This window comes from Cnephaeus nilssonii (genome assembly GCF_951640355.1).
Source record: "Cnephaeus nilssonii genome assembly, chromosome: 4".
NCBI lineage: Eukaryota > Metazoa > Chordata > Mammalia > Chiroptera > Vespertilionidae > Cnephaeus > Cnephaeus nilssonii.
The window spans coordinates 87,179,764-87,201,426 of record NC_137075.1 but is presented as its reverse complement, the minus strand read 5'-3'; the positions used below and the strand labels follow the sequence as shown (position 1 = coordinate 87,201,426).

The 21,663-nt window shown below is 49.8% G+C and overlaps 1 protein-coding gene across 4 annotated transcripts; it reads left to right on the top strand.

Annotated features, from left to right (window-relative positions):
* The first annotated feature begins 5,464 nt into the window (after positions 1-5,464).
* ABCD4 (ATP binding cassette subfamily D member 4) lies at positions 5,465-21,663 on the top strand. 4 transcript variants are annotated; one of them, XR_013813454.1, is made up of 19 exons: positions 5,465-5,601; positions 9,833-9,951; positions 10,113-10,240; positions 11,357-11,496; positions 12,695-12,811; positions 13,159-13,284; positions 13,894-13,944; positions 15,341-15,435; positions 15,823-15,944; positions 16,048-16,139; positions 16,316-16,405; positions 17,873-18,081; positions 18,219-18,310; positions 18,965-19,001; positions 19,385-19,434; positions 19,821-19,873; positions 20,172-20,262; positions 20,869-20,984; positions 21,152-21,663. XR_013813454.1 is itself a non-coding variant. In XM_079769646.1 (19 exons), exons 1-19 carry the CDS (start codon positions 5,564-5,566, stop codon positions 21,218-21,220), a joined length of 1,821 nt encoding a protein of 606 aa, XP_079625772.1. In that variant the 5' UTR covers positions 5,465-5,563; the 3' UTR covers positions 21,221-21,663. The 4 variants fall into 4 exon arrangements, 3 of the variants coding, with proteins under 3 accessions (XP_079625772.1, XP_079625773.1, XP_079625774.1); XM_079769646.1 differs by having other exon boundaries at positions 20,172-20,248; XM_079769647.1 differs by lacking the exons at positions 5,465-5,601; positions 10,113-10,240 and having other exon boundaries at positions 9,881-9,951; positions 20,172-20,248.

Sequence of the window (21,663 nt, the reverse complement as noted above, 5' to 3'; positions counted from 1 at the left end):
CCCCTTTTTAATGAAGGACTTAGTGCCCAGCTGCTGGGACATAGATGTGATCCAAGAGCATTCTCTATCAACATTGAGCGTGCTAAACACTCAGGGTGTGCACTCCAGAGGACTCAACCTGTAATGCCCTCTATAACGTTTTCTAGCACTAGGACATACTTAATATCATTTCATCTGTTAATTGTACGTATCTGCTTAAGGTCTGTGGGGATAGGGACTTTGTTTTGAAACTGCTGTATCTCCAGCACCACTGCCTGGCACATACAGAGTAGATGCTCAGTAAACACTTATCGAATGTTGAATGAATTCTCATTGCCACCATGGGCAGCTCTTCACAACTGTGGGTGTTGGGAAAGAGTCTCCCTGGAATGTGCCACCCTGGCGCGCAGATTCTTTCAAGCTGAAAACAATGAATGCCCGACAAACTCAGGAAAAGTTTTTTACCTCCCCCTTCCTGCCTAAAGAGATTCGGTTAGAAAAGCCAGCTTCAGGAAGGAACCCTGAGCATATTCACCTTAGCGCATATGAATGAAGTGTGGCTGCCAGGGAGGGCCCAAGCAAGAGTCTGTTCTGCCAGATCCCTTTTGTCCCATTGATTCTAGGGGGCCCTGCAAGAAATTGTTTACCAAATGTTTACTCTTTCTCTTTTACCTCTGAATTGTCTATCTCCCCTTCCTTAGTCCAAAATGAGGTGTATACCTGTTTTTCCTCACTGTCTTTGGAATTTCCATGCTTATGTGAATTCCCCATCTATATATATAAAAGGTTAATATGCAAAGTGTCCCCTTGGGAGTTCAACAGGGAGTTCGAACGCTCACTATGACGTGCCCTGACCACCAGGGGGTGACACAGAACGAAGGAAGGCCCTGGCTGGTAGCCAGAGGCCCCAATCGGCCCTGACCGCGGGCAAGGCCAAGGGACCCTACCTGTGCATGAATTTCATGCACCGGGCCTCTAAGTGTATACATATTAAATTTTTATTTTTCTCCTCTAATGTATCTTGTACGTATTCCTGCTGTATGTCACTTGAATTATTCAACCAGGTGGAGGAATTAAAGGGGTGAGGGGAGTCAGAAGAAGTAAAGAGGTGAGGGGAAAGTTTCCCAGGCCCAGATACTACTCTAAGATTACTCTTAGCCAGGGTGTCCTTGAGTGATTTCTAATATAAAAGCTCCAACTTTTTAATAAGCATGTAGCTCAGGGACACCATCTTTCTAAAGGATTGACTTCTGGAGTGGGGACAGGCCCAGATGGGATCAGACTTGACAGCAGGGAACTGCGCAGCTAACTACTTTCTTCCTCCTGCTCTGTCCTCCTTGTTAGGTCCACAGTGAAAGAAAGGAGCCAGGCCAAGAGACGTTGTGAGAGTTTAAGAAATTCTATTTCATTCTCTCACAGCAGGCTGAGACCAGTGTGTTGGTGTCAGCCCTGAGGGGACAGTTAGGTTATCTTATATAGAGTAGAAGTATGCAATATAGGGTCAAGATGTAGGTGCACCAGTAGGTTAAGCAGAAGGGAGGGCAGGAGTCAGTCGGGGAGTCAGGGAGGAGAGTGCAGAGGTTGGCCAAGAGAAGGGCGTTTCATCTTATCTTGCTTCTGCAGGCGCCAGCCGTCTGCTCCAAGCTATGGGAAAAGGCTTATAACAACATATATTTCAGAAAACATGTCCAAGCAGGAGAGATTAAGGGTAGTTCATCCTAACACTCCTTTAGTCTGGAAACACATTTTACATGCTGGTCTCACATGTGGAAGCTGCCACGGCCTTTGAACCAGTGATAATACAGGTGTTTAGACCTGGTCAGCCCATAGGATAAATATCAGATTAAATGGTTATTGTTGAGCATTTTTGTAGCAGAGTGAAATGCTGGCTTTCTTTGACCCTTATCTTAATCCTAGCCTGCATTTTTCTTTTGGCCTACAGGCCAATAGCTTCTGTTATAGATATGTTCATTAGAAGAATTCTGCTTGAGGCTTGAGGTTTTGTAAAAACAGCCCCTTGTCAGAAGGTGCCTCTCCAGAAGAGGTGGGGAAATATGTACAAAATAATAACTGTTTGTCAAAAATTTGCAAGAGCCTCAAGACTGGACCCAGATCAGCAGGGGTCAATGGACTGGGAATGAAGAGATTTAGAGATTCTGCCTGCTCTTCCTTGGATCTCTGTTGGTACCTAGATGTCTGCATTCATCACTGACCTCTTGCCCCACTCATTCTCCCTTCCCCTGACATAAAAGAAGCCCGAATTCTGGGCTCTCTTAAGATTGATTGGAAGAAGCCCTAAGGCCCTACATGTTCTCCAATGAACCCTGGCAGTTTTTTGTTTGTTTTTTTGTTTTAATCCTCACCCGAGGATATTTTTCCATTGATTTTTTAGAGAGTGGAAGATACAGGGAAAGACAGAGAGAAATATCGATGTGAGAGAAACACATCAATTGGTTGCCTCCTGCATGAGCCCCGACCAGGGTCAGAGCTGGGGAGGAGCCTGCAACCGAGGTACATGCCATTGACCGAAATCGAACCCAAGACCCTTCAGTCCGCAGGCCAATGCTCTATCCACTGAGCCAAACCGTCTAGGGCTGAACTCTGACAGTTTGAATATTGACCTTTGATGTGTTGGGCACATAGACTTTGAATTGGTAACATTTTTACACAGTTTCATCTTTTTTGGGAATGTCTCATGACAGCCATAAACTGTGGTGCCATCCTAATTTTATATACAGGGGACCCGGGGTCAGGGGAATAGCTTCATTCATTTTCGAAAGGTAATGAACACCATCTGTATGCCAGGAACTAGGAATCCAGCCCCGGGTGGTGGGCTCAATTCCCAGTAGGGGGCCTGCAGGAGGCGTCTGAGCCATCATCGTTCTCTCTCTCTCTCTCTCTCTCTCTCTCTCTCTCTCTCTCTCTCTCTCCTTCCTCTCTCTAAAAATCAATAAAAACATATTTTTAAGAAAATAAAATTTGGTAGTTATTACCAAATGAATTTCCTTTTTTTTTTTTTCTTAACCAATTTGTCTATATATGAGAGTGAGGAAGTAGCCCAGAAGTCCAGTATCTGGAAAAGGGGAAGCTTAGTCCTAGTAGAAAACAGTATGAGCAGAGACAGTGTACTGTGTGCTTCTTGAGATCAGGGATTGTCTAGCTCATATTTGTTCAACAAATATTTATTGTGCCCTTACTAAGTGCTTCCGGACAATGGGCATACAGTGGCAGTGAACATAATGGGCATGGCATTTAAAAAACATATATATTTTTATTGATTTCAGAGAGGAAGGGAGAGGGAGAGAGAGAGATAGAAACATCAACGATGAGAGAACCATTTATCAGCTGCCTCCTGCACACCCCACACTGGGGATCGAGCCCGCAACCTGGGCATATACCCTGACTGGGAATTGAACCATGACCTCCTGGTCCATAGGTTGATATTCAACCACTGAGCCACGCCAGCCAGGATTGGCATTATTGAAGTAAACACACAAAATGAAACTATAATAACAAGCTATAATAAGAGCTATCAGGAGAAAAACGGGGTGCCATGGGAAGGAATAATACAGTTCTTCATAGAGAGGGTTTCCTAAAGAAATTGGAGTGGGAGGTAGAGCCAGGGCACTAGAGCCTTTTGAACTACTGAAGGGTTTTAAGGGAGATGTTAATCTGGTTTACATTTTTGCAGATCCCCCTGGCTGGGAGGAACTGGATTAGAGCAGGAGAAAGAATGCAAGTGTGAAAACCAGTTAGGAGGGTTTTTTTGTTTTGTTTTGTTTTGTTTTAAATATATTTTATTGATTTTTTACAGAAAGGAAGGGAGAGCAATAGAGAGAGTTAGAAACATCCATCAGCTGCCTCCTGCACACCCCCCACTGGGGATGTGCCTGCAACCTAGGTACATGCCCTTGACTGGAATCGAACCCAGGACCACTCAGACTGCAGGCCAACACTCTATCCACTGAGCCGAACGGGTCAGGGCAGTTAGGAGGTTTTTGCAGGACAGGAGAGAGATGATGGTGGTTGGTCTAAAGTGGTGGAGGAGGAATCTATGGATTAAAAAAAGTCTCAAGCCCTAGCTGGTTTGGCTCAGTGGATAGAGCGTCAGCCTGTGGACTAAAGGGTCCCAGGTTCGATTTTGGCCAAGGGCACATGCCCAGGGTTGCCAGCTCGATGCCCAGTAGGGGGCATGCAGAAGGCAGCCAATCAGTGATTGTCTTTCATCATTGATGTTTCTATCTCTCCCCTCTCCCTTCCTCTCTGAAATACATTAAAAAAAAAAAAAAAAGAGTCTCAAAAGATGTATTGATCAACTGCAATGTGTGGACCTTATTTGAAATCCTGATTTTATTTTTTATTGTAAAAAAAAAGATCATGAGACAATTGGAAATTTGAACACAGGCTATTTGATATTAAGGAGTTAAAAAGTTTTTTGTTTTGTTTATTTTTTGGTTATTTATTTACTTTTTGTTTTGTTTTTCTTTTTTCTTCCTTTACTTTTTATTAGTGTGTGTGTGTGCATTGGAGCCACTGAGCAACACCGGCCAGTGCAAACGTCAGACAGTTTAGGGCAGGCTTCCCGCTCAAGTGGGGCTTGTGTTGAGAGGCCCCTGTTTAGAAACGGCTGCTAGGCTCTGGTTTTTCTGGTGGTGGTGGTGGTGGTGGTGGTGGTGGTGGTGGTGTATGCGTTTAAATTTTTGAGCACAACAGCCACTAGGAGCCCTTCAAACACTGAGAATTTGGGATCTTCATTTGCATGAGAATGGAAGATGGGGCAGGTATTTTCTTCCTTGGGGGTGGACACTAGGTACTAGGAATACAACAGCAATGAGCAAGCCATAGTCAAACTTCACTCACACGAAGTTTATTCTTATCGAGGAAGACAAACAATACGCAAGGAAACAAGATAATTTCAATGATAAATACTGTGAAGAAAATAAAAATGTATTGTAATAAATAGGGAATGATGGAGCTGGACAGCATGTTCTAGGTAGGGTGAGCGATGACTATTGCACTAATGAGAGAGCCAGTCATGGAAAGCTTCAGGCGTGGGGGGAAGAGTGATCCAGGGCGAGACAACTGTAATTGCAAAGACCCTGAAGAGGAAACAGAGTGGAGGAAACATTTCATGCTGACCCAGGGGAGAACCTGATCACTTATGCCATGAAAACCCTTGGATTTTATTCTAACTGCAACCTCAAGTCTGATTTATGTTGTTAAAAGATCACTACGGCTTCTTTGGAAGAATGCATGAAATATCTACTATATTCAGAGTCTAAAATACTTGTAAAATACTTCAGTCACATTTCTTGGCTACCTCTTGTCAAAGGGTAAACCTCCCACATCCACAAGGGGCGCTCTAGTCGCCCGGTCGACAGAATGTGATGCTCAGCACTCTATGGTTCTTTTAGAGAAATCGGCCGCTTCCGGGAGCGGCTGTGTCCTCTCTATCCGCCCGTCTCGGTGGTCTTCGGGGCCCCGCCCCGCTGTGGGCGGTCGTGCGTTCTGCGCTCCTCGGACTCTGCCCGATCCGACCCGACGCCGGGGCAGCGAAGCTCCGGGGTGGGTCGGGATCTGGGTCATGGCGGTTCGGGGCCCCGCGCCGGGGGCTGGCGCCAGGTGAGCAGGGCGGCTGTGGAGGAGGGTCGGGCCTTGGGGCGCCCTACCCGGGGCTGTGTGGGGAAGGGGCTCCGCTCTCGTGCGCGGCGCTTGGAGAGCCGCCGCCCGAAGGGGCGCCCACCTCCGCTGGGATCCGAAGGCGCCCTCCCAGCTTCTCGCTTCTGCCATCCCCCGCGGCCAGGGTGTGGGGTCCTCTCCCGGGGAACTGGTTCTTTCTCTCCTTCCTCCCTCCCTGCTTTTCTTTCACCTCAAGTGCACAGAATTGAGTTGTTCACCCTGCTCAGTTCTTGGCACACTGTGGCCCATGTTTTATTTATCATCTTTCGTTCCTTAGTCTCAAACCCCTTTCGCTCCCCTTCTGAGACATACACTCTGGTGTATCTTAAGGGGGTGTCTTTACAGCCCACTTTACATAGGTTTGCATATATGTTACCTAGCAAGATCGTGGTTTGGAATTCATATAAATGATAATACGCTGTGAGTTTTTGGAAAACTTGTTACCCAGCATTGTGTTTTTGAGATCATACATGCTATAGTCATCTAGTTTTCACCTCTGGGTACACCTGAGTGCATTAGATCCCATTTTGCTTATACATTCTCCTAGTGATGGACACTTAGATGGCTTCCTTTTTTTTTTTTTTTTTTTTTTTTTAAGAGAGAGAGAAACATTGATTTGTTTTTCCACTTATTTATGCATTCACTGATTCACTGGTTGCTTCTTATATGTGCCCTGGTGGGAAATCGAACCTGCAACCTTGATGTAGCACACCGTCACCAACTGAGCTCCCCGGCCAGGACCTGCTTCCAACTTTTAACCACCACAAACCATACCGCACTTGTCTCCTGTGGGTAGGGGTGGTTTTCTCTGGATTATCTATCCCATGCTGGGTCATACCTGTTCTACTAAATAGTTCTCTGGAATGGTCACACCAGGTTATGCTTCCCTGGGGCATTGAATCAAGGTCCCTGTTTCCCCATATCTCCCCCACTCCCCCCCCCCCCCACCCCCCGCCAACGTTTGATATTGTTTGGTTTTTTAATGTTTATCGAGTGTAAGGTGATATCCCATTGTGTTAATATTCATATATTAAGCATTTTTTTCTCTCTTTTTGTTAATCCTTACCTGAGAATATTTTTCCATTGATTTTTAGAGAGAGTGGAAGAGAGGGAAAGACAGAGAGAAGCATCGATGTGAGAGAAACACATCGATTGGTTGCCTCCTGCTCCTGCCCTGACCAGGGCCCCGGGCGGGGGAGGAGCCTGCAACCAAGGTACATGCCCTTGACTGGAATTGAACCTGGGACCCTTTGGTCTGCAGGCTGATGCTCTATCCACTGAGCCAAACCGGCTAGGGCATCTGAATTGCCTATATCCTTTTCCTATTTTTTTATGGATTTCCTGGTTTCCTGACTTGCAGGAATTCCTTGTATGCTCTGGATTTTAATTCCTCTTTGGTTTTACACCGTGCAAATACCTTCTCCAATTCTTTAACTTAATCTTTGACATTGTATTGAACAAAAATGTTTCATTCTAAGTTAAATTCATTTGTTTTCCTCTTTACAGTTTGTGGTTTTGGGGTCTTATTTAAGAATTTGCCGGACCTGGTCCTAGCTGGTTTGGCTTAGTGGATAGAGCATTGGTCTGTGGACTGAAGGGCACATGCCCGGGTTGCAGGCTCGATCCCCAGTGGGGGGCATTCAGGAGGCAGCCAATCAATGATTCTCATCACTGGTGTTCCTATCACTCTCTCCCTCTCCCTTCCTCTCTGAAATCAGTAAACAGATATTAAAAAAAAAAAAAAAGAATTGCCAGCATGCTGTAGCTCCAGGGAGCATGCCTGTGCCGTTCCCTTCCCACTCTCCTTTCCCCACATGAGACCTGCAACCAGGGGAGCAATGGTCAGCAGCAGCTCATCTAACCCCCTGAACCTGTCTCCAAGGCCCCCTTCCCTCCTTTTTCTCTGACTTCCCAGCGAACCATAGCAGCTCAGCCTAGGCTCTTCTATTGCTTTTTCTATGCCCTTCCTTGTTTTACTGCCCTGGGAATGTTTTTGCTGTGGTCAATAAATTCTTGCTTGCTTTTCTAAAAAAAAAAAAAGGAAAGAATGAATTGCCTTCCCACTATATCTTCATTGAGATATTCTACATTTCCTTATGTTAACTAAGTACTAACGTTACTTTTCACATTTAAATTTTTAATCCATTTGGAGTTGTTAAAGTTTATTTTTATAAATGATTTAAGGTAATGACCTAAATTTTCCTCCACCATTTTTAATTAATAAGTAATGAATTAATTAAAAATTAGAGAAGCTGGGTAGCTTAGTTATGAGCACAGATTCTTAGAGCCCGGCTGCCTGTGTTCAAAACCCAATGCTGCTGCTTACCAGGTGGGTGGCAGGGCAAGTGCCTCAGTTCCTCGTCCATAAAACAGGAGATAGTCTCTATATCTTACAGCTGTGACAATTAAGTGGATTCATACATGTAAGACGTGTAGAACAGTACTGGGTACATAGTACATGTTTAATCAGTGTTGCCAACTAATAATATGTCCTTTCTTGTGATGTATCCTCTATTATGAGCCCATGCAAACATAGGTCTATTTTTTTATTTTTGGGTCTCTATTTCATTGCTTCCCCTGCCCCATTGCTTTTTTTGTTCCTGTATTAATAACACATTTTGGCATTACTCCAGCCCTATAATATATGATAATGTCTTTATAACCTGGTGGTTTGGGTCTCTTCCTCCTCCTTCACAATTGTCCTAAGCTATTCATGGACTTTTATTTCCATATAAAGTTTCTCAGAGAAGTCCTGTTTTTGATTGGTATGTTAAATTTGTAGACTACGTTTGTTAGAAATGAGGTATTTATTTATTTATTTATTTATTTATTTATTTATTTATTTTAAATCTATTTCTTTATTGATTTCAGAGAGGGATAGAAACATCAATGATGAGAGAGAATCATTGATCAGCTGCCTCCTGCATGCCCCCATTGGGGATCGAGCCCACAACCTGGGCATGTGCCCTTGGCTGGAATCGAACCTAGGACCCCTCAGTCCGCAGGCCGATGAGCCAAACCTGCTAGGGCAGAAATGAGGTCTTTATAGTGTTAAGTTCTGCCAGCTCTTCTTTATTTCACAACCTATCATAGAGTTTTTGTTTTTCCTCCAAAATGTCTTATATATTCTTTTTTTAAAGTAAATTCCTGGATAGTTTATAGGTTTTCTATGCTTTTCTTACTTTTATAAATGACACTTTCTTTATATTTTCCAGTTGGTGATAGTTGGTATAGAGTGATATTTGTCTGTTGACCCTATATCTAGCTTAATTCCTCTTATTAACAACATTTTGTTTACTTATTTGCTTGTGTTTCCTATGTAAATGTTCACTCATCTGCAAATAATGACAATTTAATCTCTTCCCTTTCAATCCTTCTACCTCATTTCTTTATCTTGCTTTATTCCTTCAGCCAGGACCTTGAAATCCTTGATGAAGTGGACTTCCTTGTCTTGTTTATGACCATCAAGAGGATGTGGCTAAAGATTCTTTATTAACTATGTTGTTGTTGTTGTTTACTGTAAATAACCTTTTATGGCATTATTCAACTTAAAGAAATTTCTATCCCTGTTCCCACCCTACCATCCGCATGGCTTGAATATTGAACACTCCCACCCCTTGGCCCCGAACAGTGTAGCTAAGCTTGGTATCTGCTCTAAGGCTCAAATGCCCTCTTAACCCTTTGCACTCGCTTGCTTTTTTCTTGATTCCTTTATTCTACTCGGGATTTAATTTTTTAAATATCCCAGATTTTACAAAGCGCGGCAGTAGAATAAAAACCTGGAGTTTCTTTTCATACAAACTTATTTATTTGGATTTTTTTATATTTTAAATTATTGGTACATTCAAAGAGTATAAAAAGAGTTGCTACTGCCAAAACCGGTTTGGCTCAGTGGATAGAGCGTCGGCCTGTGGGCTGAAAGGTCCCAGGTTTGATTCCGGTCAAGGGCATGTACCTTGGTTGCGGGCACATCCCCGCTAGGGGGTGTGCAGGAGGCAGCTGGTCGATGCATCGATGTTTCTAGCTTTCTATCCCTCTCCCTTCCTCTCTGTAAAAAATCAATAAAAATATTTTTTTTTAAAAAAGAGTTGCTACCGATGCTAACCGTGTCGAGTCACACTCGACATCCGAGTGCAAAAGGTTAAGTTTCTCTTCTTCTCCTTCTATTCTTCAGGCCCAGATTAGATCTGCAGTTTCTCCAGCGGTTCCTGCAGATACAAAAGGTTTTGTTTCCCTCTTGCTCATCACAGAATGCCTTGATGTTCCTGACCCTTTTGGGTGTGGCCCTCCTGGGTGAGTGAGTGAGTCCGGGCTAGTTGGGGGAGGGCAGTCCTGGTTTTGGGTCCCTTTCCTTCTCTCTGGTGTGTTGATGAGGCAAGGACTCAGAGGAAGCCTTCCTCCTTTCCCCACCCCTCCCCTCATCACTGATGTCTGACTCCTCTCCCTCCCCCCAGAACAACTGGTGATCTACCAGGTTGGCTTGATCCCCAGTCAATACTACGGGGTCCTGGGAAACAAAGACTTGGGTGGGTTTAAGACCCTGACATTCCTGGCTGTTGTGCTCATCGTTCTCAACTCCATGGTAAGGTCTTCTCCCCGTGTCTCTCTCTCTCCAGCCTAGCATGAGTGGAATGCCCAGGGTCACCTAGTCCCTAGGAAGTAGGAATCAAGCTGTGGGTGTGTGTTCCCTGCCTTTTCTAGGAACCTTAGGTAGGACATTGATGTTGCTGCTGGCCCACTGGGGCCAATTCCTCGAGTGTTTCAAGCTCACAGGCCTAGGCCACGAGGTTCTGGTTTAATTCAGCACTTGGCGGAAATGATCATTGTTCTTTCCATTCCCAGAACTCTTGCTTCACGATCAGCAGCCAGAGCTGCTCTTCCTCTGGGACTGAGCCTGTGACTCAGCTGGCTCCGTGTCACACCTCCCAGCTTTTGCACCTGCTGTTTTCTTGCAGAACGGCCTCCTTCCCCCACCTCGCGCTTACTTGATTAATGCCTGCTCACTTTTCAAGATGCCTCACCTTCAAGTCCTCCTCAGCTTTCTCTTCCATGTTCCCTCCACCAAACTCTGTCCTTTTCTCTTCGTGCTGAATACTTTGAGTTTACCTCTGCGGTAACACTCCTTACACCCTTGTAATTGTCTGCTCCCTGGCTAGACGGAGCTCATTGTTATTTCCCCCGTGCTCAGCAAACAGGTGCCACATAACGGGGGGATGATGAGAGTCGGGGCTCTGTTAGGACTCCGTCAGGCTGTACTGCTTGCTTTCTTGGTTCTTAGGGAAGCCATCTCATCACACTCTGGCACTTTTGATGTGTCCTCTGTCAGTAAGTACCTATGTATACAGAGCCCTGTTCCATGTTTTGGGACAGAAAAGTAAGAACATAAATGGAATAGGAAACATTGTTTCCAATCTCCAGAAGCTCACCTGCTCTCAGATGAAGGCAGTATGATGTAGAAAGGGACTAGAGGGCCTTGCCTTTGGTAAGCCCTTCGCTGTTTGGTGACGGAATGAACATGTGGGTGAGTGAGGAAGGGAAAAGTCCCGTGACTTGTGGCTTCAAACAAGAGGAAGTGCTGAGTGGGCAGTCATTGGAGTGGCCTGGGCCTGGTCAGCAGATGCTTTCTGAGCTTTGAGCTGAGACCTGCCGGAAGCCATTCTCCCTTTCCCTCCCTTCCCCTGCCTCCCCCACTGCGCAGCTGAAGAGCTTTGACCAGTTCACCTGCAACCTGCTGTATGTGAGCTGGAGGAAGGACCTCACCGAGCATCTCCACCACCTCTACTTCCGCGGCCGCGTGTACTACACCCTCAACGTGCTGCGGGATGACGTCGATAACCCGTAGGCCTCCCCGCTCAGTCCTCACTGCCCTCTGCGTGGTTCTGTCTACCCGGATCAGCCCTGGAGCGTTCCTGCGGCAGATCCCTTGGAGATTATCTACAGTTACCTGCATGTGTTGATAAGAGCCAGGGGGGCAGGGTGCGCTGCAGAGGAGGCCTGGACAGGCTGTAGGGCTGAGAACAAGAAGCTAAAAATAGGAGCAGCTCCCTTGTGTCCGTTTCATATCCTGGGCTTCCAAATCAGGCCCCCTCTGAAGAGTGTGTCCTTGCTAGAAAAAGCTAGGAAACCAGCTTTCGGATTTCTAGCAGTAAAAAATGGCTGTCCAGGACTCAGTCTAGGATTTAAATCTTTATACTGTCACTTCCCCGTTTATAGGCCTTACGTTCACTAGTAAGCCCCAGGTTCCCTTTCTGTAAAATGAGGAGAATACTTCCTATTTCAAAGAATATAGTGAGGGTGAAACGATACTCGTGTAATACACATAGGCAGTGCCTGGACGGAGCACGTGTTCCACTGTAAGTTAGCTGTTGTGATTTACAGGTGAGGAAACAGGCCCAGAGAATGCAGGGGACTTGCCCAAGGTCACGTCTCATTGGAAATAGGAGTCGGTGTGGCTCTGGTGCGATGGGATATATGGGGTCTCTCCTCATACTCATTCCCTCCCCACTGGGCACCCTCTCCACCCCCCCTCCCCAGGCACTTTTTTGCCTGAGATGATGACCTTTTCTCAGCTCAAGCTGAGCTCTGCAGCAACGATTTTTGGGAGGGTGCTGCTGCTTAACTCTCTCCTAGGCCTCTCTCTATGGCTCAACCCATAGAAGCTTCCACAGCCAGACAGCTAAAAGTGGAGACAGGCTCATGCTCGTAAAAGAAAATGGGAGGAGTGAGATAAATGGGATCGCTTCCCTGATCATCCAGAAACTCAGCTTAACTACCCTCAGAACCGGACCAAGACCCTGGGGTGCTGGGCCTTCCAGTTGTCCATTTTTCTGAGGAGTAAACTGAGGCACCATCAGAAGCAACTCTTCAGAACCCTGTTTAGGATCCTGAGGGTCTCATGGCTTCTGGAAAACCAGCCCTTGTAGGGGTCCGTCTTCCCCCCAGGGTCACTGAAAGGCGGGGTAACATGGAACTGTCTTAGTCTCTCAACCCTCGAGCTCAGCTCCCTGGGTCCGTTACTCTGTGGTGTTGGTTCCAGGGACCAGCGCATCAGCCAGGACGTGGAGCGGTTCTGCCGGCAGCTCAGCAGCATGGCCAGCCAGCTGATCATCTCCCCCTTCACCCTCGGCTATTACACCTACCAGTGCTTCCAGAGGTGAAGCCTCTCTCGCCACAGCCCCTCCTCCGCTCCTGCAGGTGTTCCCCCAGAGGTCCCTCGCTCACACGAGCTCTCCCAGGCCAGTCCTCCCTTCCTCCCACCTGCATGCCAGTCTTACCGCACATGCTGAGGGCCCTGCCCTCCCGGGGGCCCCGTGGCGTTTCAGTGTCACAGGGGTCTGGTGCTCCGACAGCGTAGCCTGGGTACCAGATGCCCCCGCACGGGAGCCGAGACCTCACAGGGTGGCTGAGACCCGACAGGGGCTGCCTGAAAGGGGCAGGCATCAGGGCCGAGGCCTGCGGGCATACGTGGCGCCCCCCACCATCCCTGTCTCTGCCTTTCAGCACAGGCTGGCTCGGGCCCGTGAGCATCTTCGGGTATTTCATCCTGGGGACCGTGGTGAACAAGATGTTGATGGGGCCCATTGTGGCGAAGCTGGTGCAGCAGGAAAAGCTGGAGGGGGATTTCAGGTGTGTCTCCGGGGTTGGAGGTTTGAGGGCTGGGCATAATGGTTAAGGAATGGGATCTGGGGTAAGGTGCCTGAGTTCAAATCCCAGCTATGCCCGTTGCTAGCATGTGCTCTTGGCTGAGGTCTTTAATCTCTTTGAACTTGGTTCCCCATCCTAAAATAGGGATGGGACTGTTGCTTATGAGGGAACTGTGAGGATTAATTGAGATTATACATGAGAAGCACTGGGAACAGTGTCTGGTTGGTGAACATCATCACATCTTGGCCTTCTCAGTGCTTCTGTTTTAACCACCTGTTTCAGATGAGCCGATGGATTCGTCCCCCTACTCTGTGCTCCGTGACTCCTCCTTCAGGCCCAGCCCTGGGAGGAGAAGGTGCTATGAGCACCTGTCCTCTCTGGAGATAGGCAAGGGACCACCCTGCCTAGGCCTGGGACCCCCCACTTTCCCCCCCAACACACACCCCATGACAGTCCACAGAAGGATTGGGGAGAAAGCTGCAGTTTCGAGGTGGAGCTGGACTCCCCTTTGTCTGGAGGTCTTGATCCAGGCCTCCAAACGGGGGTCGGTACTGCCCATTGTCAGCACACGTTTTCCTTTGGTCTGCTCAGGTTCAAGCACATGCAGATCCGTGTGAATGCTGAGCCTGCTGCTTTCTTCAGGTGAGTTTAGTGGGAGTAGTTCCCTCTCCCTGATCAGAGCTGCCAGGGGAGATGGCAGAGAAGGAGAGCTGAATGGTACAACCCTCCCACCATCCCGGGCTGTGATCCTCTCCCCGCATCTCACTGTCCTTGTCTGCCTCATCCTGTGTAAGCCCAGGGATTTGTTCCTCTCGGTGACCTAGCATGGGGCCTAAATTGGTTCCAAGGATGAAATGAGCGAATGCCTTCTCGTCTTGCTGACGTCCAAAGCTGCTCGGTGGTACAGGCGGGAATGGGAGCCTCGGGTTGGCAGTCCTGCTCCCTACAAGCGCTGTCCACGTGCGGTCCACGTGCGGCTGTGTTTGGTCTCCTGACAGGAGCATTGTGAAATCCCATTCCTTCCCTCAGGGCCAGGGGAGGCCCGTGCTGCCTCCTGTGAGGCCGCGGGAGTCATTGGCAGGCAGGCCCAGAGGTTGGTGTTTAAGGACGGGAGCTGTCTTGGAGCACCTGGACTCAAGAGCGCTGGGACCTTTGCGCTTCTGCCAGTCACTAGCAGTTTTCAGCTTCCACCACCTGGGGGCGCCAAGAATACCAGGACTGATCTGGGGTTTGGTAGTGTGGTAGGGTGGGTGTGTGCTAAGTTTTTGGATTCTGCAGTTTCTGCTCATGAAGCTTTGGGCTCTGGGGGAAGCAGGTTGGTTCTTGGAGCTCTGGGTGTGTTCTTTTGTAGCCTCTGTGCCCATCTTTATGTAAACTCTGCAATGCCCCCTCTGTCCACCCCACCTTTGCTGCCTGTCCTAGAAGCCAGGTCACCTCCTCCAGAGAGCCTTCCTAGGCTTCATGAGTGCCCAAGCCTGTTAGTTCCAGAGCTCGAAGATGCTCTGTGTAGTCACACTTTCCATGTTCCAGGTGAAGAGTGCGGAGCATCTGCCTGCCCCCTGAACTGGGACTGTCTTACCGCCTCTGTGCCACACTGACTAGCACGGAGCCTGCCACGTAGCGTCCTCCTCCCTGTACCTTTGTCTAATGATAGCAGCTGTTATCTGTTGGGGTCCCTTCATGTGCCTAGCCCTTAATATTCAGAAATTCTCACTCCAGCCTGTTAGGTAGGTTATTACAAGCTCCATCTTACAGATGAGAAAATTGAGGCTCCTGGGCTTAAGTAATCAGTCTGTCGCCCAGCTAGTAGCTAACCAGAGCCAGGATTTGAACCAGGTCTGGCCAATCGAGAGTTCAGGTTCTTTCTGCAGACAATACCATGTTGAATGAGTGAAGCAGTAAGTGGGTGCTAGTGTTAGGGTCAGAGGGGAAGACCATTCGGATGAGCTTAGTCCCTAACGGAGGGTGTGATGAGGGACGGTCCCCAGCCTGGCTGAGGCTCTCCGGACCCCGTGGACATTCCAGCCTTTCTCATCAGAGCTGGGCATGTGGAGCACATGAGGACGGACCGCAGGCTGCAGAGACTCCTTCAGACCCAGCGGGAGCTGATGTCCAAGGAGCTCTGGCTGTACAGTAAGTAGAGGGAACCCGGGAGGCAGGAACCACAGGATCGGGATAGTCCCCCTCCCCTCCCCTCCCTTCCTGTCTCCTCGCCTGCTCTGCCCTGCCCTCCCCTCCCCTTCCCTTCCTTCCCCTCCCCTTCCCTCCCCTCCCCTTCCTTCCCCTCCCCTCCCCTTCCTTCCCCTCTCCTCCCCTTCCTTCCCCTCCCCTCCTCTCCCCACTTTTCTCCACACTGATACGTTTGCTCTGCTGAAGGGATTAACCAGGGAGAGCCACTGCCTTCGCCCTGTGTGTCCTCAGGAGCATGAGGATCCAGGGAATAGCTTGGTCCTGCTTGGCTTTCCGTTCCCCTCAGAGCACAGGAATGTTCCAGGATCTCACGCAGTATGTCTTCCACAGTCGGTATCAACACGTTTGACTATCTGGGCAGCATCCTGAGTTATGTTGTGATCGCAATCCCCATTTTCAGTGGCGTCTATGGAGACCTTAGCCCCACAGAGCTCAGCACCCTGGTCAGCAAGGTGAGAATCCCTCATGATGACACCTCATGCTGCCCCCGGCCCAGGGCCCAGGACCTAGGGCCTGGGGGTCAAGGCCTGTGCTCACTGCTCCCGTTCCATCCAGAATGCCTTCGTGTGCATTTATCTCATCAGCTGCTTCACCCGGCTCATCGACCTCTCCACCACGCTCTCGGATGTGGCTGGTTACACACACAGGTGAGGCTGCACCCCACAACTCTAGTTTCTGAGCAAAGCTGGTGCACTGGGAGAAGGGGCTGAGTGAGAAAAGGAACAGAAAAACTCCCCATATCCTAGTGAGCATGAGAGAAAAAGGATTCTTACCTTTACCTGGGCCCCCAAACGCCTGCCTCAGGCTTTCACTTCTCGCCCAGGATTGGGGAGCTTCAGGAGACCCTGCTGGACATGTCCCTGAAGTCACAGGACGGCGAGCTCCTGGACGAGAGCGAGTGGGACTCACACAGGTGAGTCTGGGTGGCAGTGTGAGCGTTGGTGAGAATTCAGGCTCTGGGACTGCCCAGCTGGGCAGCAGGGCTGTGTGGAGCAACTGAGAGAAATCTGTGGCTTGTGCCTGGCACGTGGCAAACGTTTATAATAGGTGTTGCTGTTCTGGCGTCCGTTGTGTTAATTTCCACCGTCCCCCCCCCCCCCCCCCCAGCTGGTGGAACAAAGTGCACACACCTGCCTGGGCCTGAGTTAGAATCTGACTAGTGGCCTCCTCTTCCCTTTCCCTCTTCCTCTCACTGAGCCCTGCCGCCTGTCCCTTTCCTGTCCCTTTCCTGGTCTTTGTCCGCAGGCCCCATGCAGGCCGGGCGTGTCTGTACTCCTGTATCTCTGCAGGCTCTGATGTTTCTGACCTCTCTCTGCATTAAAGATTTGTTCATGTCCTTGCTTTTCTGGGGCAGAATTACTTAACTGTTCTGTGTCTTACTTTCTTCACCTCTATAAAGGGAACATTCATGGCACCTTCCTCTTAGGGTTGTGAGGATTAGATACCATCCTTTATAGAAAGTACTTGGACAGTGTCTACAGAGTAAGCTTTTGAAAATGGAAATTTTCTGAAATCCAGGACCTACATTCAACTCTCTGCTCAGGAACTAAAGCCTTAACTGTCGCCCCATTCAAAATGCACGCTTCACGCAACTGTGAGCCCGGAGGCTGGTGTGCTGGTGCTGGGACTGCAGGAAACCAGAGCTGCTGGTCTCAGGGGAGACGGGCGTCCTCGGAGAGCCGGGAACCCCAGAACTGTTTATATTTGTTACCACTCCCGTCCTTGCCCTCAGTCCTCTAGTCGCACTGGGACACCCTGGGGACTCACCCACATTAGAATGAGACCAATTCAGCTCTGTGCCCCTGAGCAAATTACTTAGCCACCTGACTCGGCTTCCTCATCTGCCAAGGGGGGATAATACCTGTGATTCATGAGTTTTAAGACTGACTAACATCAGTCATGTGTGGGGCTTTGCCAGCCTGGCACAAAGCAGGTGCCCCAGCTCCACCTCGGTGTTGGTGTGCTCAGGCTGCCGTAACAGAGTACCACAGACTGGTTGGCTTAAACAGCAAACATTGATCTTCTCCCAGTTGAGTCTAAAAGTCCTTGTTTTCTCCCAAGGCCCACCTCTTTGGCTTGCAGACGGCTGCCTTCTCACTGAGTCCTCACATGGCCTTTCTGCGTGCACGCTCCTGACATCTCCCCCTTCCTAAAGGACATATTGCGTTAGGGCCCTACCCAAAGGGCCTCATGATGTAATCTCCCCTTTAAGGATGTGGTTACATCCTGAGATACTAGGGGTTAGGAGTTTAGCATGTGATTTTGATGACACAATTCAGCCCATAACCCCAACCCAGAGGTGACATCCCCAAGGAGAAAAGCTTGCCCTTGGCAATACTGACGCTGGATCTTCCCCACCCCCTCCCTTCTCTAACCCCAGGGCCCCAGGATGGCCAGCAGCAGAGCCAGCGGACACAGCCTTTCTCCTTGATCGGGTCTGCATCTCCGCGCCCTCCTCTAACAAGCCCTTAATCAAGGATCTGAGCCTGAAGATCTCCGAGGGGCAGAGCCTGCTCATCACCGGCAACACGGGCACCGGCAAGACCTCCTTGCTCCGAGTGCTGGGTGGCCTCTGGGCGAGCACACGAGGTGAGAACCAGCCTCCCTGCCCTGAGCCAGCCTTGGCTTGGGTGTGTGTGTGTGTGTGTGTGTGTGTGTGGCAAAGGGGTGAGAAACCGTTACCTTCCCTGGGAGATCTCATAATGGAGGTTTCATGGTCTCTACAGGCTCAATGCAGATGCTGGTGGACTTTGGACCCCATGGGGTGCTGTTCCTGCCACAAAAGCCATTCTTCACCGACGGCACCCTTCGGGAGCAGGTCAGCCTGGGGCCCACTCCTCACCCTCCCCCAGCCCCCCTTGCAACTGGGTCCTCTGGCAGTATGCAGGCCTCAGCCCTAGGGAGCTATGGCATAGAGGTGGGGTAATAAAATGGCCTGTATCCAGGAACTCCCTGGCTCTAAGAATACAGAGGTGGGCAAAAGTAGGTCTACGGTTGTGTAGGTTTTCAATTGTAATACAAATAATATAGTGATTAATGAATAATAATACAAGAATAAACCCTATTTCAGGTACTCACAACTGTAAACCCACTTTGCCCACCCCTGTATGTTATTCACATCCATGAGTTGGGCCATCTACTCAGAGCAACTCCGGGACCGGTTAACCTGTGGGGGCTGCAACCGAAAGATCACAGCGTTTGTTGAACACCAAGGGTGGATTCGGGGGGCTCTGCCCTCAGGAACCTCACAGGCTCTTTCCTCCAGACACGCTCTGGAGATTGCAGTGACCCTGGCCCACTGTCCACCAACATGGCCTCTCCCACGGGGCCCTTGGCCAGGGCGTTCCTGACTCTCCTCGGGTGGATAGGAGCCCGGCCTCTGGCGGTTCCTGGGCTGGTTCTGAGGGAGGGTGGGCTGTGTGCAGCCCCAGCTTGGCCTGGGCCGAGGCCAGTGTGCTGTTTGCTTTATCAGGTGATATACCCCCTGAAGGAGATCTACCCGGACTCAGGTGAGCTGGCCTCCTCGGCGCATGTTCTCCCACTTCGGTCGTTCCTACTTTTCTGACTGCGGCCTCACCTGTGCCCTTTGGGAGAGGCCCCAGCCAGGCTGCTGGGTTCAGGTTGGGTCCCCTCCTCCTCGACTGTTTACTCGTGGGGCCTGTGCCCTGACCTCATCTTGTCTGTCTCCCCTCCTGGAGGAGAGAACCCACTGGAGGAAGGGAGGTGATTGCTTCCTTCACCAGAACCTTTCCTTCTTAGGCCTGTAGCCTGGCCCTCTAGAGCCTCAGCCCAGATCCTGAGTCCCCTCCCCTGCCCCTTGCCATGCCGTGCCCCGTCTATTCTGGCTGCCCAGGAGGAGCTGACCTCTGAAGGAGGCCTGTCTGTTTTGCAGGTTCTACCGATGACGAGAGGATCATGAGGTTCTTGGAGTTGGCAGGCCTGGTAAGTGAGGGCAGGACCCTGAGGTCCAAGGCCACCTGGTAGCATTGATCACTAGCCCAGGACTCGAAGGACGAGCCTGGGGCAAGGAGAATGGGAGTAAAAAGTGTCGGAGGGAATTGTTGGCCAGATAATGGGCAAAACGGGGGCACACTCTATAGTGAATTTTAAAATAATAATAAAACTATTATTTCTTGTCACCATGCTCCAACACGTCTAAACAATGTAGCTGATAGGATATTCCTCTCTGCCCGGGGCAGACTGCCCCCACCTTGGTACGCCAGTGGGGTGTAGGTCTGTCTCAGGCACACGTGTGGAGGGGACTGGGGGTTCCTCAGGAAGCAGGATGGGCACTTTCATGGACATCGTTTCCTCTGGGTGTGTTACAGTCCGACTTGGTGGCACGGACAGAGGGGCTGGACCACCAGGTCGATTGGAACTGGTAAGAAGGGGGCTGGGATGCTCCAGAGCCATTTCCCCCAAAGACAGTGGGTTCCAGGGGACCACTGAAGGGATGGAATGGCTCCTTGACCTCAAAGTCTAGGTTTCATGCCTTTGGGAGCAGAGTTTTAGCCTCACCTTGTGTGGGCAGCAGGGCTGTGATTGAAAGGGGAGGTGACATCCATCTGTCCTGGGCCTGCCTCTCTGTAGCAAGAACCTCTTCCTGCCTAGACCCATTCTAGGCAAAGGCCAGACTTTATACGCCTTCCTCCAGTCGTCCTCTCGTTCCCTTTCCTCAGGTATGACGTTCTGTCCCCCGGAGAGATGCAGAGGCTGTCTTTTGCCCGGCTCTTCTACCTGCAGCCGAAGTACGCAGGTGAGGTCTGCCCTGTAAGTGTGCATGCCAGGTGCTGTGTGTGCCCACAGGTAGCAGCGTGTGTTCATGCACACCTGGGCAGGGTTGGTGTTGTAGGAGAACTCGCCTGTATTGGTGGGCATGTCTGTCCCTGCAGGAGAGGATGGCAGGTCTCTGCCCATAAGGCAGCAGTGCTTGGCATCAGAGTGGCCCTGGATGTGTTGCAATAAGCTTCCTGCCATCGCTGCAGCTGGAGCTGCCTTGAGAGAGCTTGTGACGTTATGCTCTGCCATCCATAAATGGGCATCCCCGAGCTGTGCCTGCAGAGGGATGACTGGTGTGAATTTTTCCAAGGACTGCCATCCTGTGGGGAAGCAGGATTCCCTGGATTGAGTGGTCCCAGGCCGTGTCTGGTGCTGATCTATAGGAAGCTGAGGGGTTTGTCCTTCTTCTGGCTGAACGCTTTTGAGATGGAGCTTGGCCTCTGCTCGGTTGGCCCATCCTCTCTAAGGCTGGGTTCCCATAAGCCAGAGCAGCTTTCAGCCCCCCTCTGGGTCCCCGCCGGAGGTGAATGTGGGTTGAAGGAGAAACAGGCAGGCAGGAGCAGTTCTCCATCTCTTCCCACCGGGTTCTGCCCTCAGTGCTTGATGAAGCCACCAGTGCCCTGACGGAGGAGGTGGAGAGTGAACTCTACCGTGTCGGCCAGCAGCTAGGCATAACGTTTATCAGCGTGGGACATCGGCGCAGCCTCGAGAAGGTACCTGTGCTCACAGGGCGGCTGAGGAGGAGGAAGAACCCAATGGCTGAGCCTGGCTGGGGCCAGAGGCCCCTCGAAATGGGGGGTGGGGTGGCAGAGGACAGGGCGTCAATGGCCTCGTGATGGCCAGGGCAGCCTGACCTCTGCATGGTGGTGATCTCTTGTAGTTTCACTCCTTGATTCTGAAACTCTGCGGAGAAGGAAGGTGGGAACTGACCAGAATCAAAGTGGAATGAAGCCAAGGATGTGGCTGGCCGCTGAAAGGAGCGCCCAGCTCGGGGCATGGCAGTGCCCAGGAGACACCCAGAGGCCCCAGGTTCGTCTCACAGGTTCTTTGCAGGGAGCGCTGGCAGCAGAGGCCCACCTAGGGGTGGCCTCCATGGGGTGCTAGTCCTGCCAGGCCTCCTGCTACCTCAGCCAGAGTGCCATACATTTGAAGTGCTGATTATTTACTTACAAATTACTTCAGATTTGTTTTCTAAAGAAAAACCTGACAGTGAGGGCTCTATAAGAAATGAAGGATCAATGTGGAGAGAATATTGGACTTGGAGTCAAGAGATCAGAAATCTTTTTAATTGGTTAAATTATACAACAACAGATTTTTAACTTGAATCAGCTATTTAAATTTTATAACTTCTTTTTTATATAAAATATAAACATTAAAAGTATTTACAGCTTT

What these genes read in the sequence shown, in the direction of transcription:
- ABCD4 (XM_079769646.1), top strand. Translation starts at nt 5,564, where the DNA reads ATGGCGGTTCGGGGCCCCGCGCCGGGGGCTGGCGCCAG. An exon ending in GTGGCTGGTTACACACACAG is followed by an intron (nt 16,140 to 16,315) that starts GTGAGGCTGCAC and finishes CTTCTCGCCCAG; the next exon opens with GATTGGGGAGCTTCAGGAGA. An exon ending in CCTCTGGGCGAGCACACGAG is followed by an intron (nt 18,082 to 18,218) that starts GTGAGAACCAGC and finishes TGGTCTCTACAG; the next exon opens with GCTCAATGCAGATGCTGGTG.